General features: G+C 36.9%; 1 protein-coding gene and 1 long non-coding RNA gene across 2 annotated transcripts in view; one reads left to right on the forward strand and one right to left on the reverse strand.

The window, feature by feature from the left end:
- LOC144655039 (uncharacterized) overlaps positions 1 to 5,571 on the forward strand; it is a 127,074-nt gene extending 121,503 nt beyond the window's left edge. The window contains 2 exon segments of the mRNA XM_078515258.1: positions 4,860 to 4,970; positions 5,352 to 5,571. Of these exon segments, the coding sequence (XP_078371384.1) occupies positions 4,860 to 4,970; positions 5,352 to 5,381 (141 nt within the window). The 3' untranslated portion in view covers positions 5,382 to 5,571.
- Positions 5,572 to 6,465: 894 nt separating this feature from the next.
- On the reverse strand, positions 6,466 to 11,279 carry LOC144653104 (uncharacterized). The gene is made up of 4 exons (XR_013570673.1): positions 11,008 to 11,279; positions 9,303 to 9,397; positions 8,697 to 8,808; positions 6,466 to 7,572 (listed from the first exon to the last, which is right to left on the reverse strand). It is a non-coding gene; the product is annotated as an uncharacterized LOC144653104 (long non-coding RNA).
- Between the last annotated feature and the right edge of the window lie 3,277 nt (positions 11,280 to 14,556).

Consider the following 14,556-nt stretch of genomic DNA (forward strand, 5'->3'; position numbering starts at 1 on the left):
ATGGATTTTATTCACTAACAGCCAATAAAAATCTTTGGCTTTGGCTTTCGTCAAGTTTAAGAAACTATTATCGTCGACCTGAAAGGACTTCATATCTTCAAAACATATACCGCTGTCTTCAGAATTAAGTAACTCTCTTGCTTTTTCGAGTAGGTGGTTTGGAATTGCACTTATGGCTTGATAAAAATGGAGAAACGATGTCTTTTTAAGATGAAATTTGGATTTAAAATCCGCAAAAGATAGAACTTTACCCTCAATGTCTAAAAGGTCCATGACCGTCTTAATTCCTTTGTTTAGCCATTCATGAAACAAAAAGGGTTTCCCTCCTATTAGTATTTCCTTATTATTAAACAGGATTGTGTCATGAATGTTATGACAATTGTAAAGCGATTTGAGTTCTTTATAATATAATAGAATGTCCCTGTAAAAACGTGGTATTTCTTTAAAGTCCTCCATCCGATAATTACACTTCAGTAGAAATTCCAATCCGCCATATTTTCGGAAATAGTAATTCGGTACCGCTTTCCAATTTGGGTCCCCATTTTTTAACAGTCTAGGGATCCACGCGAGTCTTAAAGACTTTATCATTATCTCTATGTCAACCATTCGCAGTCCTCCATTTACGTGGTCCTGGTAGGTACTAGTTCTTTTAACCTTGTCTCTTTTATTTTTCCATAAAAATTTAAAAAGACGGCCCTGCACATTTCCTATAATCTCATTTGGTACGTCGATATTCGAAGCAGAGTAAACGAGGGACGATACACCCATTGCCTTAATAATAAGAACTCTTCCAAATAAGGTCAAATCTCGCGATCGCCAAATGTCTAAGTTTGCCTGAAGCTTTTGAATTTTTAGATTAAAATTGTGCTGATTGTTACCGTTACTATCATATGAGAAAAAGATTCCTAAAATTTTCACTGGGTTTTTAATCCAAGTCAGTCCTAATGGTTTGTCGCTCTCATTGACTAATTTTCCAAGCCACATAGCCTTTGTTTTTTTTAAATTTAGTCTAAGTCCTGAGATATCCCCGAAGGATGCTATGATATCAAGTCCCTTTTTCACTGATGTTAAATCTGCACAGAAAAGATTAGTGTCATCAGCAAACTGACTCAATTTGATTTCCTTATTCAAAAAAGATATACCTAAAACCTCGCTGCTTTGACGGATCTTATTGGACATAAGTTCTGCTGTAAGGATAAACAGGTATGGAGAAAGCGGACAGCCTTGTCTAACTCCAGCAGAAGGTTTGATCCAATCTGTTGCAAAGCCATTGTTTACCACTGCACTTTCAATGTCACTATAAAAAACGGTAATCCATCTTCTAAGTCCGTCTCCAAAGTTAAACAACTTTAGGGCATGTTGTATACAGGACCAGTCCAGGGTATCAAAAGCTTTGCGAAAGTCTAGCGACAAAAGAATACCTGGGATATTACATCTCTGCGTTTGTTCCATTATATCACTAATGAGTCTTATATTTTCCCCTATATATCTGTCTTTTACAAATCCTGTTTGATCTGGATGGATAATTTTCGACAATACCGGTTCAATGCGTCTAGCAATAGCTTTGGAGGCGATTTTGTAGTCTATATTTAACAGCGTTATTGGTCTCCAATTTTGAAGGTAATTTAGGTCAGAATCATCTTTAGGAATTAAGCTTATAATTCCTCGGCGTTGTGAAATTGAAAGTTTTCCCTTTTCATACCCTGCGTTAAGGCAGTCAACTAAATCATTTCCGACAAGGTCAAAAAAGAATGAATAGAATTCCGCAGTGAAACCATCTTCCCCAGGAGACTTGTCGTTTTTAAAAGAATCGAGAACTGTCTTACATTCCTCATAGGTTAAGAGGCCTTCCAAATTTTCGCGCTCTTCATTAGAGAGTTGAGGAACTGTTATATCCTCGGTAAATTGATTTAATTTTTCTCCCATTACGCCGATTTTCGAGGAATAAAGATCCTTATAAAAGTTCTCAATTTGCAAAAGAATTTCTTTGTCGTCCGTTATAGTATTTCCTTCTTCGTCTTCAAGCTCAGAGATAACCTTTTTATTGTAGTTCTTTTTCTCGAGGTTAAAAAAGTATTTCGTTGGACGCTCGCCATTTTCAAGCCAGGCGCATTTTGCTCTGAACTTTGCTGCCTCTCCTTTGGCTTTATATAATTCCTGTAATTCCTTTTTAAGAGCGTCATACTGCTTCAGTTCTTGGTCGATGTTTCTCAATTCATCACTTGAGCAAATTATCCTATCTAACTCATCAAGTTGGTCTTTAACCTCGAGTTCGCGACTCCTTTTAACTTTTGCTTTCCTTTTGGCATATGAAACAGTAAACATACGTATTTCCATTTTCAGAAGCTCCCAAAGAATTTGCTTATTTGTGACATCTTGATATTTGCTTTTGTATATAGGAAACAGTTCGCGTATCTGCTGGATATAGTTTTCGTCTTCTAGTAGACAATTATTAAACTTCCAAAAACCTGGACCTCTTGTATTTTCTTTTTCCCATTGAAATGTCAGGCAAACCAGCTTGTGGTCTGGAGCGATAGAGCTTTGGATATCAGCTTTCTGAACAGACATTCCTAGATTTTTAGCTATTAGGAAATAGTCTATCCTTGATTTCATTTTTAACGCCTTAGATTCGTAAGAAAATTTTTTAACATTTGGGTGTTTGACTTTTTGAATATCTATGAGATCAAACATGTCCATCGTGATAAGTAAGCAGTTTCGGAACGCCGTAGGCTTCCACGGTACACCACCTTTTTTGTCATTCTTTGTTAAAGTGCAGTTCCAATCACCACCTATAACGAGAGATGTTAATTCTGATTTGTCGATTAGGCAATTGTTAAGTTCCCCGATGAATTGAAGCTGATCTTTTTGATTATTAGGTGCGTAGATGTTGCAGAGAGACAATTCCACACCATTAAAATTTAAGTTAATTAAGACTATTCTTCCCGAGTCGTCGTTTTGGGAATAAACTATTTTTGTGTCTCGCACTGATGGATCTATTAAAATACAAACTCCTCTACTATGATGAGAACCATGCGAAAAAATTATGTCGCCACCCCATTCGCTTTTCCAGAACGATTCATCGTTAAGACCAGAGTAAGTTTCTTGTAGGAAGTAAAATGACGCTTTTTGATCTTTGAGGAATGAAAAAATACTTCTTCTCTTTTCACAATCTCTCAATCCTCGAACGTTTAGTGAAAGAATTTTGCATAAATTTTTCTTTGACATTCTTTTACGATGGCCACGTTGACACTGAATAATTAAACTGATAAACTTGAATAATAAATAAAGAGTATCTTAATAAATAGCTAGATGACAACAGACGAAAAAAAAAAAAACAAACAAACACAAACTGAGTAATAACAGTACAAAAAGTTAATCAGAATATGAGAAACTTGCCCCTTCCTAATCTAATAAACCTATTCCCAACTTCTTCTATGGCCTAGAATATTATGAAAAAAGCGACTAAATGATTGCCGGAATACATTGTCAGTTAAGCTTTTTATGCAGATTAGTCAACATAATAGTACTAAAGTTCATCTAAGTCTTCTTCGCAGAAAATTCTTACGGGTCTTCCTTCAGGGGAAGTCTTGATAAATACTTTCCCGTCGATCGACCATACGCTGGAGACGAGACCGTCCTTTTTCATTTCGTTAGCTTTACCAAAGAGATAGCGTCTAAAGTTTGTTAAGTTCTCATTTATAAATATTCGATCTGTGTTAATGGCCGACGCAAAACTTGGATATAAATCGGCCAACTTAATATCTTTTAACTTGGTACGTTGCTTATATAACTTGCTTTTTGCCTTATGGCTAACAAACTTTGCTATAATCGTATTTCTAGCTCCCCGGCGCTTTAATTTGTGAGAAATTTCAATATCATTAGGTGTTAGGTCAACTTCTAACACGTTAGCTACTTTCAAAACTACCTCTTCTGTCGACGTATAACAGGTTTCTGGGACTCCTGAAATCTCCAGCGAGTTTTTCCTGGTGTACTGTTCCAAGTCATCTAAGGAGGTCCACAGGTTATCTGTTTCTTCTTGTTGTTTTTCCAACTTCACTTTCGTGCGAAGAAGTTCGCTCTTGAGTGATTCGTTTTCCGACTTTAATTTGTCGACTGACTCTTTTAATTTGTTGAATTCGCGGCCTTGAGCATCAAATGAAGTTTTTAACGCAGATATTTCGTCTTTAAGGCTTTTATTGTCCTTATGAATAGCATTCACCGACCCCTGCAAATCCAATAGCATCGCCTTCAAGTCTGACAGTGTTGGCTCCGCTTCTGCTTCTTTGGAGGTCTTGTCATCCATATTAAAAGGACGTTTCGCTTCGTTTACCTCATCATCAGTGGAGCCTCGTGCGCCTCGTTTGTTCTTCTTAGAGTTCTCCGGCATAAGGTGACATTAAAGCACAGATTTCGAGCGAAGTTTTGGCCAAAGAAAGAGGGAATGGCTCCCGCTCAAAAAACACAACCGTCCTCGTGGACGTCACGCATGCTCCTCCTACGGCGAATTTATTTTATCAAGGCTAGTCAGAAAGGTTTATTCAGGTTGTGCAGGACCCCCGCTTATTAATAAGTTCATTAGTTAAATCTCTTGAGGAGGTGTTGCCTTCTTGCAATGATGATGATGATGAAATTCTAAAAAGAACACGCATCGTATCGTAGTCTCTTTATCTTTAAATTTCTGAAATTTGAATATTTTTTCCTTGTGTGTAAAAGCGTTGTCGACATAAATTTAGCAAAAAATACATTTTTCGAGTGTCAAAAGCAAGATGGTAAGTCACTTATAATTGTAAGCAAAACCTCATACTTATTGACAGTGGTGGACAGTAAAAAACTAATTTCAATTTGCTTATCTCTTTTAGGCGACAGCTTACTCCAACGAGTCCTTTAGTTCCCGCAAATCCTTTGTGAAAAGGCAAACAGAAGAACGAAGGAACGAGAACAGGCTCTACGCGCCCAACACACAAATAAAGGTAATGCAGATCACTTCGGGTTAAAGTATTTACAATATACAACCTGATGAAAATGCGATCAGATCTGGATACAAGGAAAACAAGATTGGACTGAGATATCAAAAACACGAACAATTCCCCTGCCTCTGCGACCAAAGAGCTCTTTCTCATTTTACTTTTTTACCTAGCGACACCATCTTGACTGTGATAAGAACTGATACCTGACGTTAATCAGCCATGAATATATTTGAACCTATCAAGAAGTGCAAACACACGTTCGCTTTTTTAAGACACATTGTTCCAATCATGTCCATTATGTGTCAAACTATGGACAGTACTTTCTAGATCTATACATTATTGCGTTGTCAATAAAACGATTGTTGTTTTTCTTCTCCATCACAGAGACAGTGGCAGGAAATCAATGACTATTGACTTTTCAAAACTTGGACTCTCCTTCCTTAAACTGCTTCAGCAGTTTATGAAGCCAATGCCAACTACGTACACTGTACTACAAGGAATGTAAATAAAATTCTAAAAAATATATAGCAATAGAGTAAATAAATACGTAACTAAATAAATACCTAAGTAAATTGCAGTTATGAATGCATTTTAGTTTAAATAACACTGCACGAAAAAATGGATTTACAACCATAGCAAAATCGTAGCAAATATGAAGTAAATACCATATTTGAACGACACTGCTCATATTTGCTCAGATACAAATATCATGATTGCATTATATTTGCACACAAGGCAAAGATGGTAAATACCGCATTTACTCAATGTTTTCATACCGGTAGCAAATGTAAAGACAAATTGTACATTTGCGACAGCTTTTCTGTTGTAGTAAAGGTGAGGTAAATAGTTAAATTTGCTAGACGAGAAGTTAGATTTACACGTGTAGCAAATATGTTGCAAAATATCACATTTGCTTAGCTTTGATCATAATTGCACGCAAGTCAAACTTTGTGTTTACTGTAATATTGCAAGTAAAGCAAAGATCTAGTAAATATCGTCTTTGCTCCGCATTTACATTGATAGCAAATTCTTACAAAAGTGATGTTTACTTCGCTTTGATGATATTTGGACATGAAATAAATTTGATGTTTGCACACATTTACTATAGCGTGACAAATACGAACAAAATTCAATTTTACTTTCGCAGTAAATAGCAGGCAAATATATAAATTTGCCTCATGAAAGGAAGGATTTGCACTGATGGAAATACCATATTTGCTTTCGTTTGGTTATGTTTGCTATATAGTCAAATGCCATATTTGGCCAGTATTTGCAAGAAAAGAAGGGAGGGCAAAATAGCAAATTTGCCTAGTCTTTACATGCTCTTTACAAAAACAAGTGCCAGTGAACATTCACTGATCATGAAAGCCTTTGTTTGAACAAGCATTTAAAACGTTGTGCCAAACAAGCAAATTTCCCCTCTCCCCAATTACTTGTATAATGAAAAATGAAAATGGAAAACAGAGGAGGAATAAAATAAACAAAATGCATGCACACATTTCAAGCTCTATGTAATTATTTATTTCAACATTGTCTCATGGCACCATGGAATCAAAAGAAATATTATAAATATCTTGAAGTAGAAGTAAAAGAAAAAAAAACAGCTAAGCACTTTAAAACAGTCTTAAAAAGGGCATATAAAATGCTTTCTATTTCTTTACAGGTCATCACTAACTTAAAATCAATAACTATTCTCACATGGTAAGCAGCTTTTTTAAACAGTAAGCATGAGAATGCCTACCATACTTAATGTTCTTGATTGACTGTTCGTAACTGTTAAATGAATAAAATATTATACTTGTACATGTAAGTATCTTTAAATCTTGTCAGAAGGCAAACAGCTAAACATTTTAAAGCAATAAGTATAAAACTACCCCAAACATCTACATAAGAAATACCGGTATTATAATTATGATCAGTAAACTGTTTTAGTGCATGTATGTGAACATTTGGTTAACATGAATCAGCCATTGTCACAGACAGTTCAATACACATTTGAAAGATCAATGACAGCATGAAGAGCCTAACTTACAGTAGCTTGTTCACAAATATGAGGTTTTGCATAAAAAAGACAACTAAACATTAAAAAAAGAAAGCATTCAATCAAGTTTATGCAGCTTTCAGGAAAACATTACTGTAATAATCACCACTCAATAGTTGAAATTTCCATTTCAAACAAATTAAAGTTCTCAAAAAGTTTAAAACAAAATAGTATGAGATTTAAGTTTTTTTTTCCTTTAAGCTTTAGAAATGTAGTGATACACCCCATTATTAAACAAAAGGAGGGCAGAAGGTGCCAGTTATGCTAGGGCAAAGGAATGCCATCAGGTGCAAAGGAGCTCAAGATTACATATGATGCCTTTTGTCTTTCAGGAAATGGTGTGCATACATGTAACCTGCATTAAAGCAGGACAGCGCCAGTGAAGTGTGCTGGTGCTAAAGACTTTCTTTTTTTGGCCTGGGCTTTCACAGCCATCTCTGTTTCCACTCTCCTCTTCTGTCTCTTAGACAACATGAAGTCCACAGCCATGAATTTTTGGTAGTGATCTTTTTCCTTTACTGTTAGGATGTGGACTGCTCTAAAGCTTTTAATCTGCCTCTTTTTCTGTGTATGAAAAATAAAGAAAAAAATTATTTATCATTGATATCACTTAAATTGAGTCACAAATTGGCAATAAAATGTGTGCTTAAAAGAATAGTTATAACAAAGTAAACACCACTACCATAATGATTCGATTTAGCGCCCTCCTTCCAATAAGCGCCCCCTTCCGAATAAGCGCCCCCTTCGAATGTGTCTTTGTCAATAAGCGCCCCCATTCTAATGAGCGCCCCTATAGTAGATAATTGCCCCTAAGAAGTCATCAACGTAGAATCGATAAACGCAAGAACATTTACCGTACCGTACAGGTACATGTATATATTTACTGCTAAAATGAACAATTTTTTTTAAAAGTAGCTGAACTTTCAACAATTTGCTACTGTTACAGTTTCTGTTATTGTTAGTTATCTTAATATTTATTAAAGTTTTGTTTTAAACATTTGGCTGTTTCTCGAAAAATTAAATAAGTGCCCTGTCTTTGAATAAGCGCCCTCCCGTGAGGTGCCAAAAGTAAATAAGCGCCCCGGGCACAAAATCGAATGAAGGACCATAGTCAGCCACAACTTTGTTTTTGTTTACATACGGGAGTTTCGGAATTACATGTACATTTATATTTTACGTGGAGCATGACTCAATGAAAGATATCACTCTGAAACTGCCCAGATAATTAAAAAGACTTCAAGCAACACAAAATACAGTCTGTAATACAATAAGGAATATCGCTTCCCCATACAGTTTTCATAATTTGATTGCATCGAAAACGGCAGAGGCTGACTAGGGCCCTTTAAAGTCTATTTATAAACAGAAATGTTTAAGAATCTATTTAGAGACAGTAAACATGTGAATGCACACAAAATATCATGCAACGCTACAGTTGTAGCATCTACAATGTGTTTTTTTTTAAATAATGTAACCAAAATACATGTACATGCACACAGTATTGTATGTAATCTTCTTGTTCTTCTTGTGCTTTCATGTAAGAACCTTCTGCCTACATCCATAGCTAAATAGACTCTGAATATTAAAATTAAATTATGTATTCACATACACTACATGTACTTGCATTTAATAATACAAAATTCTAGAAAACTGTTGAATGGTAAAAAAAAAAAAAAAAAAAAAACTTTTACCATATTAAGACGGCTTCGGACCCTTTGCTCCTTTGAGAGATTTTGACTGCATTTCTTGAGTTAATGACACTTTGCCTCTACTTTGTATGAAAATTGTCACCCATGATAGCAGCTACAAAATAATAATAATCCAAAAATATTCAGTACTATGCAAAAGATGTACATGTATGAGTGTTTGTAATAAACTATTCCAAACAAAAATTGGAAGGAGAAAGACTTAGGAAGAAAGTTACGGAGTACATGAACAGTTTTACACGTACAATCTGCAATTTTTTTGCACGACATTTATGTCAAAAATTAAATAGCAGGTGAGGGTTATCTCAAAGACATCTGTGGTTGGAGTTCTCAAGAGCTTACTCAATGTTCACAAAACTTTTAGGATGTCACCAAATAAACACCACAAACTGTTGTTTCAGATTTCAAATTTATCACTGTGTTCAGCAATCATGCATACTCAACAAAGGCAATTAAAATTATACTGGTTAAATTAAAATTTTTAAACCAAACAATTAGACTATGTACTGCAACTACATTTTTGAATACTTCAAACCAAACAATTGATAATGTAAATTATTTTGTGAGTAAGAAGAAAGAATGAGGGTTTACCTGTTACATGGTGCCAACTGGAATTTCCTTCGTCGGTTCTTTGTACACCAGCTGAAATTTGCTGGTTGAAAATCTTGTTTTCAGATTCCTTGAATCTAGCAGAATAAGCATATTAACTGTTTAAGTATATTGATTTGTGTACCTGCCCAGACAAAAAAGCAATAGTCTTTGTATTGCAAAAGGAATACCGGTAAATGAGCTTTCAGGATTATTTATTTATTTTCTCTCCTCTGAAAAGCGTCAGTATTCAATTTGTGGTTCCAGCAAATACCCTCCCCTCTAAGGGATTCTTGATATGACCCCCCTCCCATAACCTATTTTGCAGCCAAATTAAACCCTGGTACAGTCCATCTGCGAAACGCAGCCAAAAAGCTTGCTCCGATATCCCCCAGGTTTGCAAGGATCTGTGTACCGTATTCACTTCTGATTGGCTAGTTTCATATTACTTTCAAACATGCTTTTTCATTGGACAAAATCAAACTCAAAACTGGTCACGCAAGACTTTCTAAGCGAAATATAAATTTATTTCGAAAGACGGGATGAAAACAGTTCAACGTACTCGCCTAAATCAAGAGTCTGAGATGGACAACTTTTTTTATACAGTAGACAGTATTAAAAGACGTTATTGTAAGGCTCTGCATTTGAATAAAAAAAAATAAGTACAGGCCTTTGAAATTTAGCTGGAGAATTCTCTGATCTGCGATGCCTATGAACACCTTGCCCTCCTGAAAGTTTCATTGCTGTAATCCATTACCCGCTGATAGATTTACATGCACGAAATGGAGGATAAATGTAAAACCAAGCAAACACATTGTGTCTACAACAGAGGTATAAAATGCAATAAATGGTTGATGTTATAAAAATATTTTGAGTTAATTCTATTTCATCTTCTGACTGAGGTGACAAACAGGTAGCTCAGTTTTGATTTCTGAAGGATGGTACATTAATTTTGCACATGAAAATAACCAAAAAACAAAGATAAAACTGTCAAGGGAGTAGGCATAGATCCCTGCTAGCTTTCAGACAGTCTTTCAAAGATACATGTAGTGCTAAACACTTGAAAAAGTAGGCTTCTTTGCAAATTAATAGATCCAGTGGCCGATTCCCTCTATGACGCACACCTGCAGGGAATCACAGTAGATGTATCCATCGTTGCTATAAAGTCTTGCACGTGTTTCGATGAATACAGGTGCCATGATTCCCTGCATGAGTGTGCCATAAGGGAAATTGGGCATGGTCATGATTGCTGTTCATTATATTTGTGTTAGCAGGCCTGGTTTGGGTGAGAAACTCTCCATTCATTGCATAAGCAGGTAGGTTGTTATTATTGATAAAAATGCCCAGTAGATTGTTTAAACTATATTTGTTATGTATTTTCTAATGCACCATCCTTCAGTATTTAATTCTTAACTGTTTGTCATCTTGGTCTAAAGATGAAATATAATTATATTGGAATATTACACCGAAGATACATCTTTATCTACATTTGCTATACTGATAAGCTATATAAAGCGAAAAGCAAACAAGGTTTCTGCTTTATAATACCTGACTTTTGCAATCACGTGTCTGAATGATTACAGACCTACAGTCTAAACTCAAGTTTATATTTACCAGGATAAATTACAACCAATTAGCAAAGTTAAAAGCTCTATTTCAGAGGAATATTAGAATTGGTAGGTAAATTGATCCTCGCTGCCTTACTTACAATTTTATGCCTCGATAACAGCTTATACCAGCCTGTCAGTGAAAGATGGGCTCTTGTTCGTGGATGCTCTGCTGTGGCGGTTGGTCTGTTCGCGCTGAAATTAGAGATCGCGAAGCGTACTTGTCGGATTACCGTTTTCATCCCTCAAGTTCAAAGTCCCGTTTACTCTTCTATTGCCTGTTTGGTTTGATGTTTTTCTAGCCATAATTTTAAGGATGAACTAGCAAAAAGCAACGAACTGCTGGATAAACTGGCGCTCCGATCGAAGTTTGAATGGGTTAATACTCACCACGTGACAGCCATTGACATTTTCATTGGCTTAAACAGCATAATGACGTTGCAATACGGTAGAACCTGGTGACGAACTGGTACATCTCGTGTTCTATAAGTGAAGTAGTCAACTATCGTGAAGCCGTACCACTGACACGATTTTTGCCGGGAAGACTTGGGAGGCGGGAATTTTTAACGCAAATAATTATTTCGGCATCCAGCGAAACAAATCAGAATAAACGTGAATCTTTTTGGAGAAAGAATACACCCGATGAAAGGGCGAGGATGTAAGACGAAAGAAGAAAACGAAAAGAGAGGCTAGGACTTCGAAAAAAGAAGAAAAGAAAAACACTTGATGGCGATCAAGCGACGACCACGGAAGATTTGACAGAAAAAATCGGATGATTGCTCTATCTTGTGAGAAAGTACGCAAAATGGCTAACTTAACATCGTCATGAACAGGCAAGTGTTATAGAAATCATCTAAATGTTTCTTATGACGCCTTTTTGTACAATCTCTTCAGATTTGCCCACCGGTTGCAAAGGTTGACAACAATTGGCTAATGATTGACTGACCACTGGCTATTTCAGGGCCGTACCTAAGATTTTTTGTCTGCGTAAGCAAATTCCGTTTAACTCCGCTGAGGGGACAAACTCCAATATAGCTTAAAAAATAGCCCAGCCAAATCATACACTGTTAGAAATTTAGTTCCCCCCCCCCCCTCCCCTTCCTAGTGCCTCCCCTCTAGGTACAGCCCTGTATTTTGAAAAAAAAAATCGGCCTACAGTCAAAACCAGCTAAGCTTATGGGCCTGTTTACATGAAGGGTGGGTGCCCAGGCTAACATCGATACCTGGTTATTTAACTGAGCTACACTTCATGCATTTCTTAAAATACATTGAAGTGTTTACATGATAAGTGGGAAACCTGCCTTGCCAAGGCACTTGGTCTACTCGCCTGGGGCACCCTTCTAGGTGGGATATTGTTTTGCCATGCAAACGGTTATGCACGGGCTATCCTGGCTTTCCAAGAAAAGTATTCACACACTTTCTTAAATTAAATTTGAAGTAAATGGCATAAAATGTATAAATATTGGACCCAAACAGTGCTTTTAAATTTTGATCAAATTAGATCAAATTAGTTTTATTTGCTAAGTGGAAATAATTTCTTTGAGCAACAGCTTTTTTCATTGGAAAAATTATTCTTATCCACAAAACAACAAATTTAATTTCAATTTGGTGACTTAAGACTGTCGAATTACGATAAGATTCCCCTAAAAAGGGAGGCTGTAAATTTCTGAGAGCTTGTACATCAAAGTAAAAACAGGTTTGAAGATGGCCTTAATCTTCATTAAAAAGTCATTTTTTACATCAATCATTTGGAGCTACAGCTGTACATGGTTTTCCCATGCATGTGACTGGGCACATTTCAATTACCCTGTCTCAACTTGGGTAAAAGGGCTGTGAATTCTGCATGTTAAGGCATCTATGTTCATCCCTTCTTAGCCCGGGCATCCTCGCTCCATGTAAACAGGCCACAAGACTTAATGCAGGAGTCAATTTAACCCCCACCCCCCTCTCTCACCCAATGACAAGGTGGGGATTTGTTAGAACCTGAAAACTTTTTGTTAAATAGTTTGGCTTTTGAGGCATCTCCCCCCCCCCTGAGAATTTCCAATGGCTATGGATATTTTCTTGAACTGCACAATTTAAGGACGTTCACGCTAATTGTTTATGCAAATCCTTACTGCACATGTAATTCATGTCACATGCCACGTCATGCATCAAGCGAAATCGGTGACCCCAACTTTTTTTGCATTTCGGACACAAGTAACTCATTATCTGACTGCAGTGAAATTTTCAAAAAATTATATATATGTGGAGTAGAAAATTTTGGCACGAACTTGAACGTCCTTAAGATCTCAGGCTAGGGAAGCCCCATATGGTGGGAGCATTTGAGGACTTTTGTAGGCAGACAGCTTCCCCTTGGACTGGGGAATTTGTTGATAATTGTGGACAAGATTGTAGCCCGTAAAGAAGCTCCTTGAATTGGGTTTGTGAAAGTAAAATATATATAGGTTAGCAAAACTAACTCACCATATTTCTCTTAATGTCATCAGTGTCATGGGGCCTGATTGCATGAGCCGGGCTGGCTCAGTTTGCTGAGATGCCTTTCAGCCCGGTTTTAGCACGAATGATCAGAGCACAAATGAAGAGCTGCGGGAATAAACGGCCCCTGGACTTTCTGACTAAATCGAACATTATCGAAACAGCTCCAAATTGCGCATGCAGGTTTGTTTACGTGTGCTTAATAATGTCCTGTCTTTCATTTCACTGGTCTTTGTTTCGTTTTTGAAAAATTACACATGCAAAAAGACAAGGTTTTTGCTCGCGCGGCTTCTTTTGTCTTTTCTTTTACAAACGATAAACAAAGGAAACCTTTTGTTTCTCAAAACGATGAAGTTAGCTAAAGTTTTGGGATTACAGGCCTAGCCCCAACCCCTTAGCTTAACCCTAGCGAAAAAAAGCTTAACCCTAAACCCCAAGGGTTAGGGTTAGGGTCTGACGCTAGGGTTTCATTTCAAATTTAGGGTTAAAAAGCTAAACCCAAGTTTAAGGGTTAGGGTTAGCGTTAGCGTTTCAAGCGGCTAGCTTTCACTGCAGTCTGCTTGCGGTTAGCTTCTTTTTGTTGTTTCGGGCAAGACTATTTTACTCTGTTACCGTTAGCTGTAATTTTGAGGTGAAAGTGAAATAAAGACCGATTGTTGATTGAATACGTTTGCTCGTGTTGTCACATTATACTAGTTTTGCTTTCAGTTAAGTGCCGCCAGCTTGCTCTCACTTCTATCTCCACTCCTTACATCATCACACATCTACAAAATCCCGCGAAAACAAGATAAACTAAGGCACGAATCGATTGATTGATTTATTGATTGATGAATATTTAATGAGGCACAGAAAATAATTTTGCGAGGGAACGTCCCCTGCGAAACCTATAAAGAATTTTTTAAAGTCTAAAACCAGGTCACTTCTCGGCAACTTTGTCGCGGCAGAACCCAAGCGGACCCTGCAAAACTCGCGTTGACGAAGTTCCCGGCAAGAAACCTCTTGTTTTAGGCCTTCTATGCGGCCAGGCTCAAACTACCTTGTTTGCAACGTTTTTTTCCGAAGCGCTAAACAGCGCTGTTGTACAAAACAAAGGCAGAAACATCACTCAGTTCTTCGAGCGATGCTGTAAACTTACGGGTATTCAGACTTAATGATGTCCTTCAACCACCTGG

Source organism: Oculina patagonica, chromosome 5 (assembly GCF_052425735.1).
Source record: "Oculina patagonica isolate OP01 chromosome 5, crgOcupat, whole genome shotgun sequence".
NCBI lineage: Eukaryota > Metazoa > Cnidaria > Anthozoa > Scleractinia > Oculinidae > Oculina > Oculina patagonica.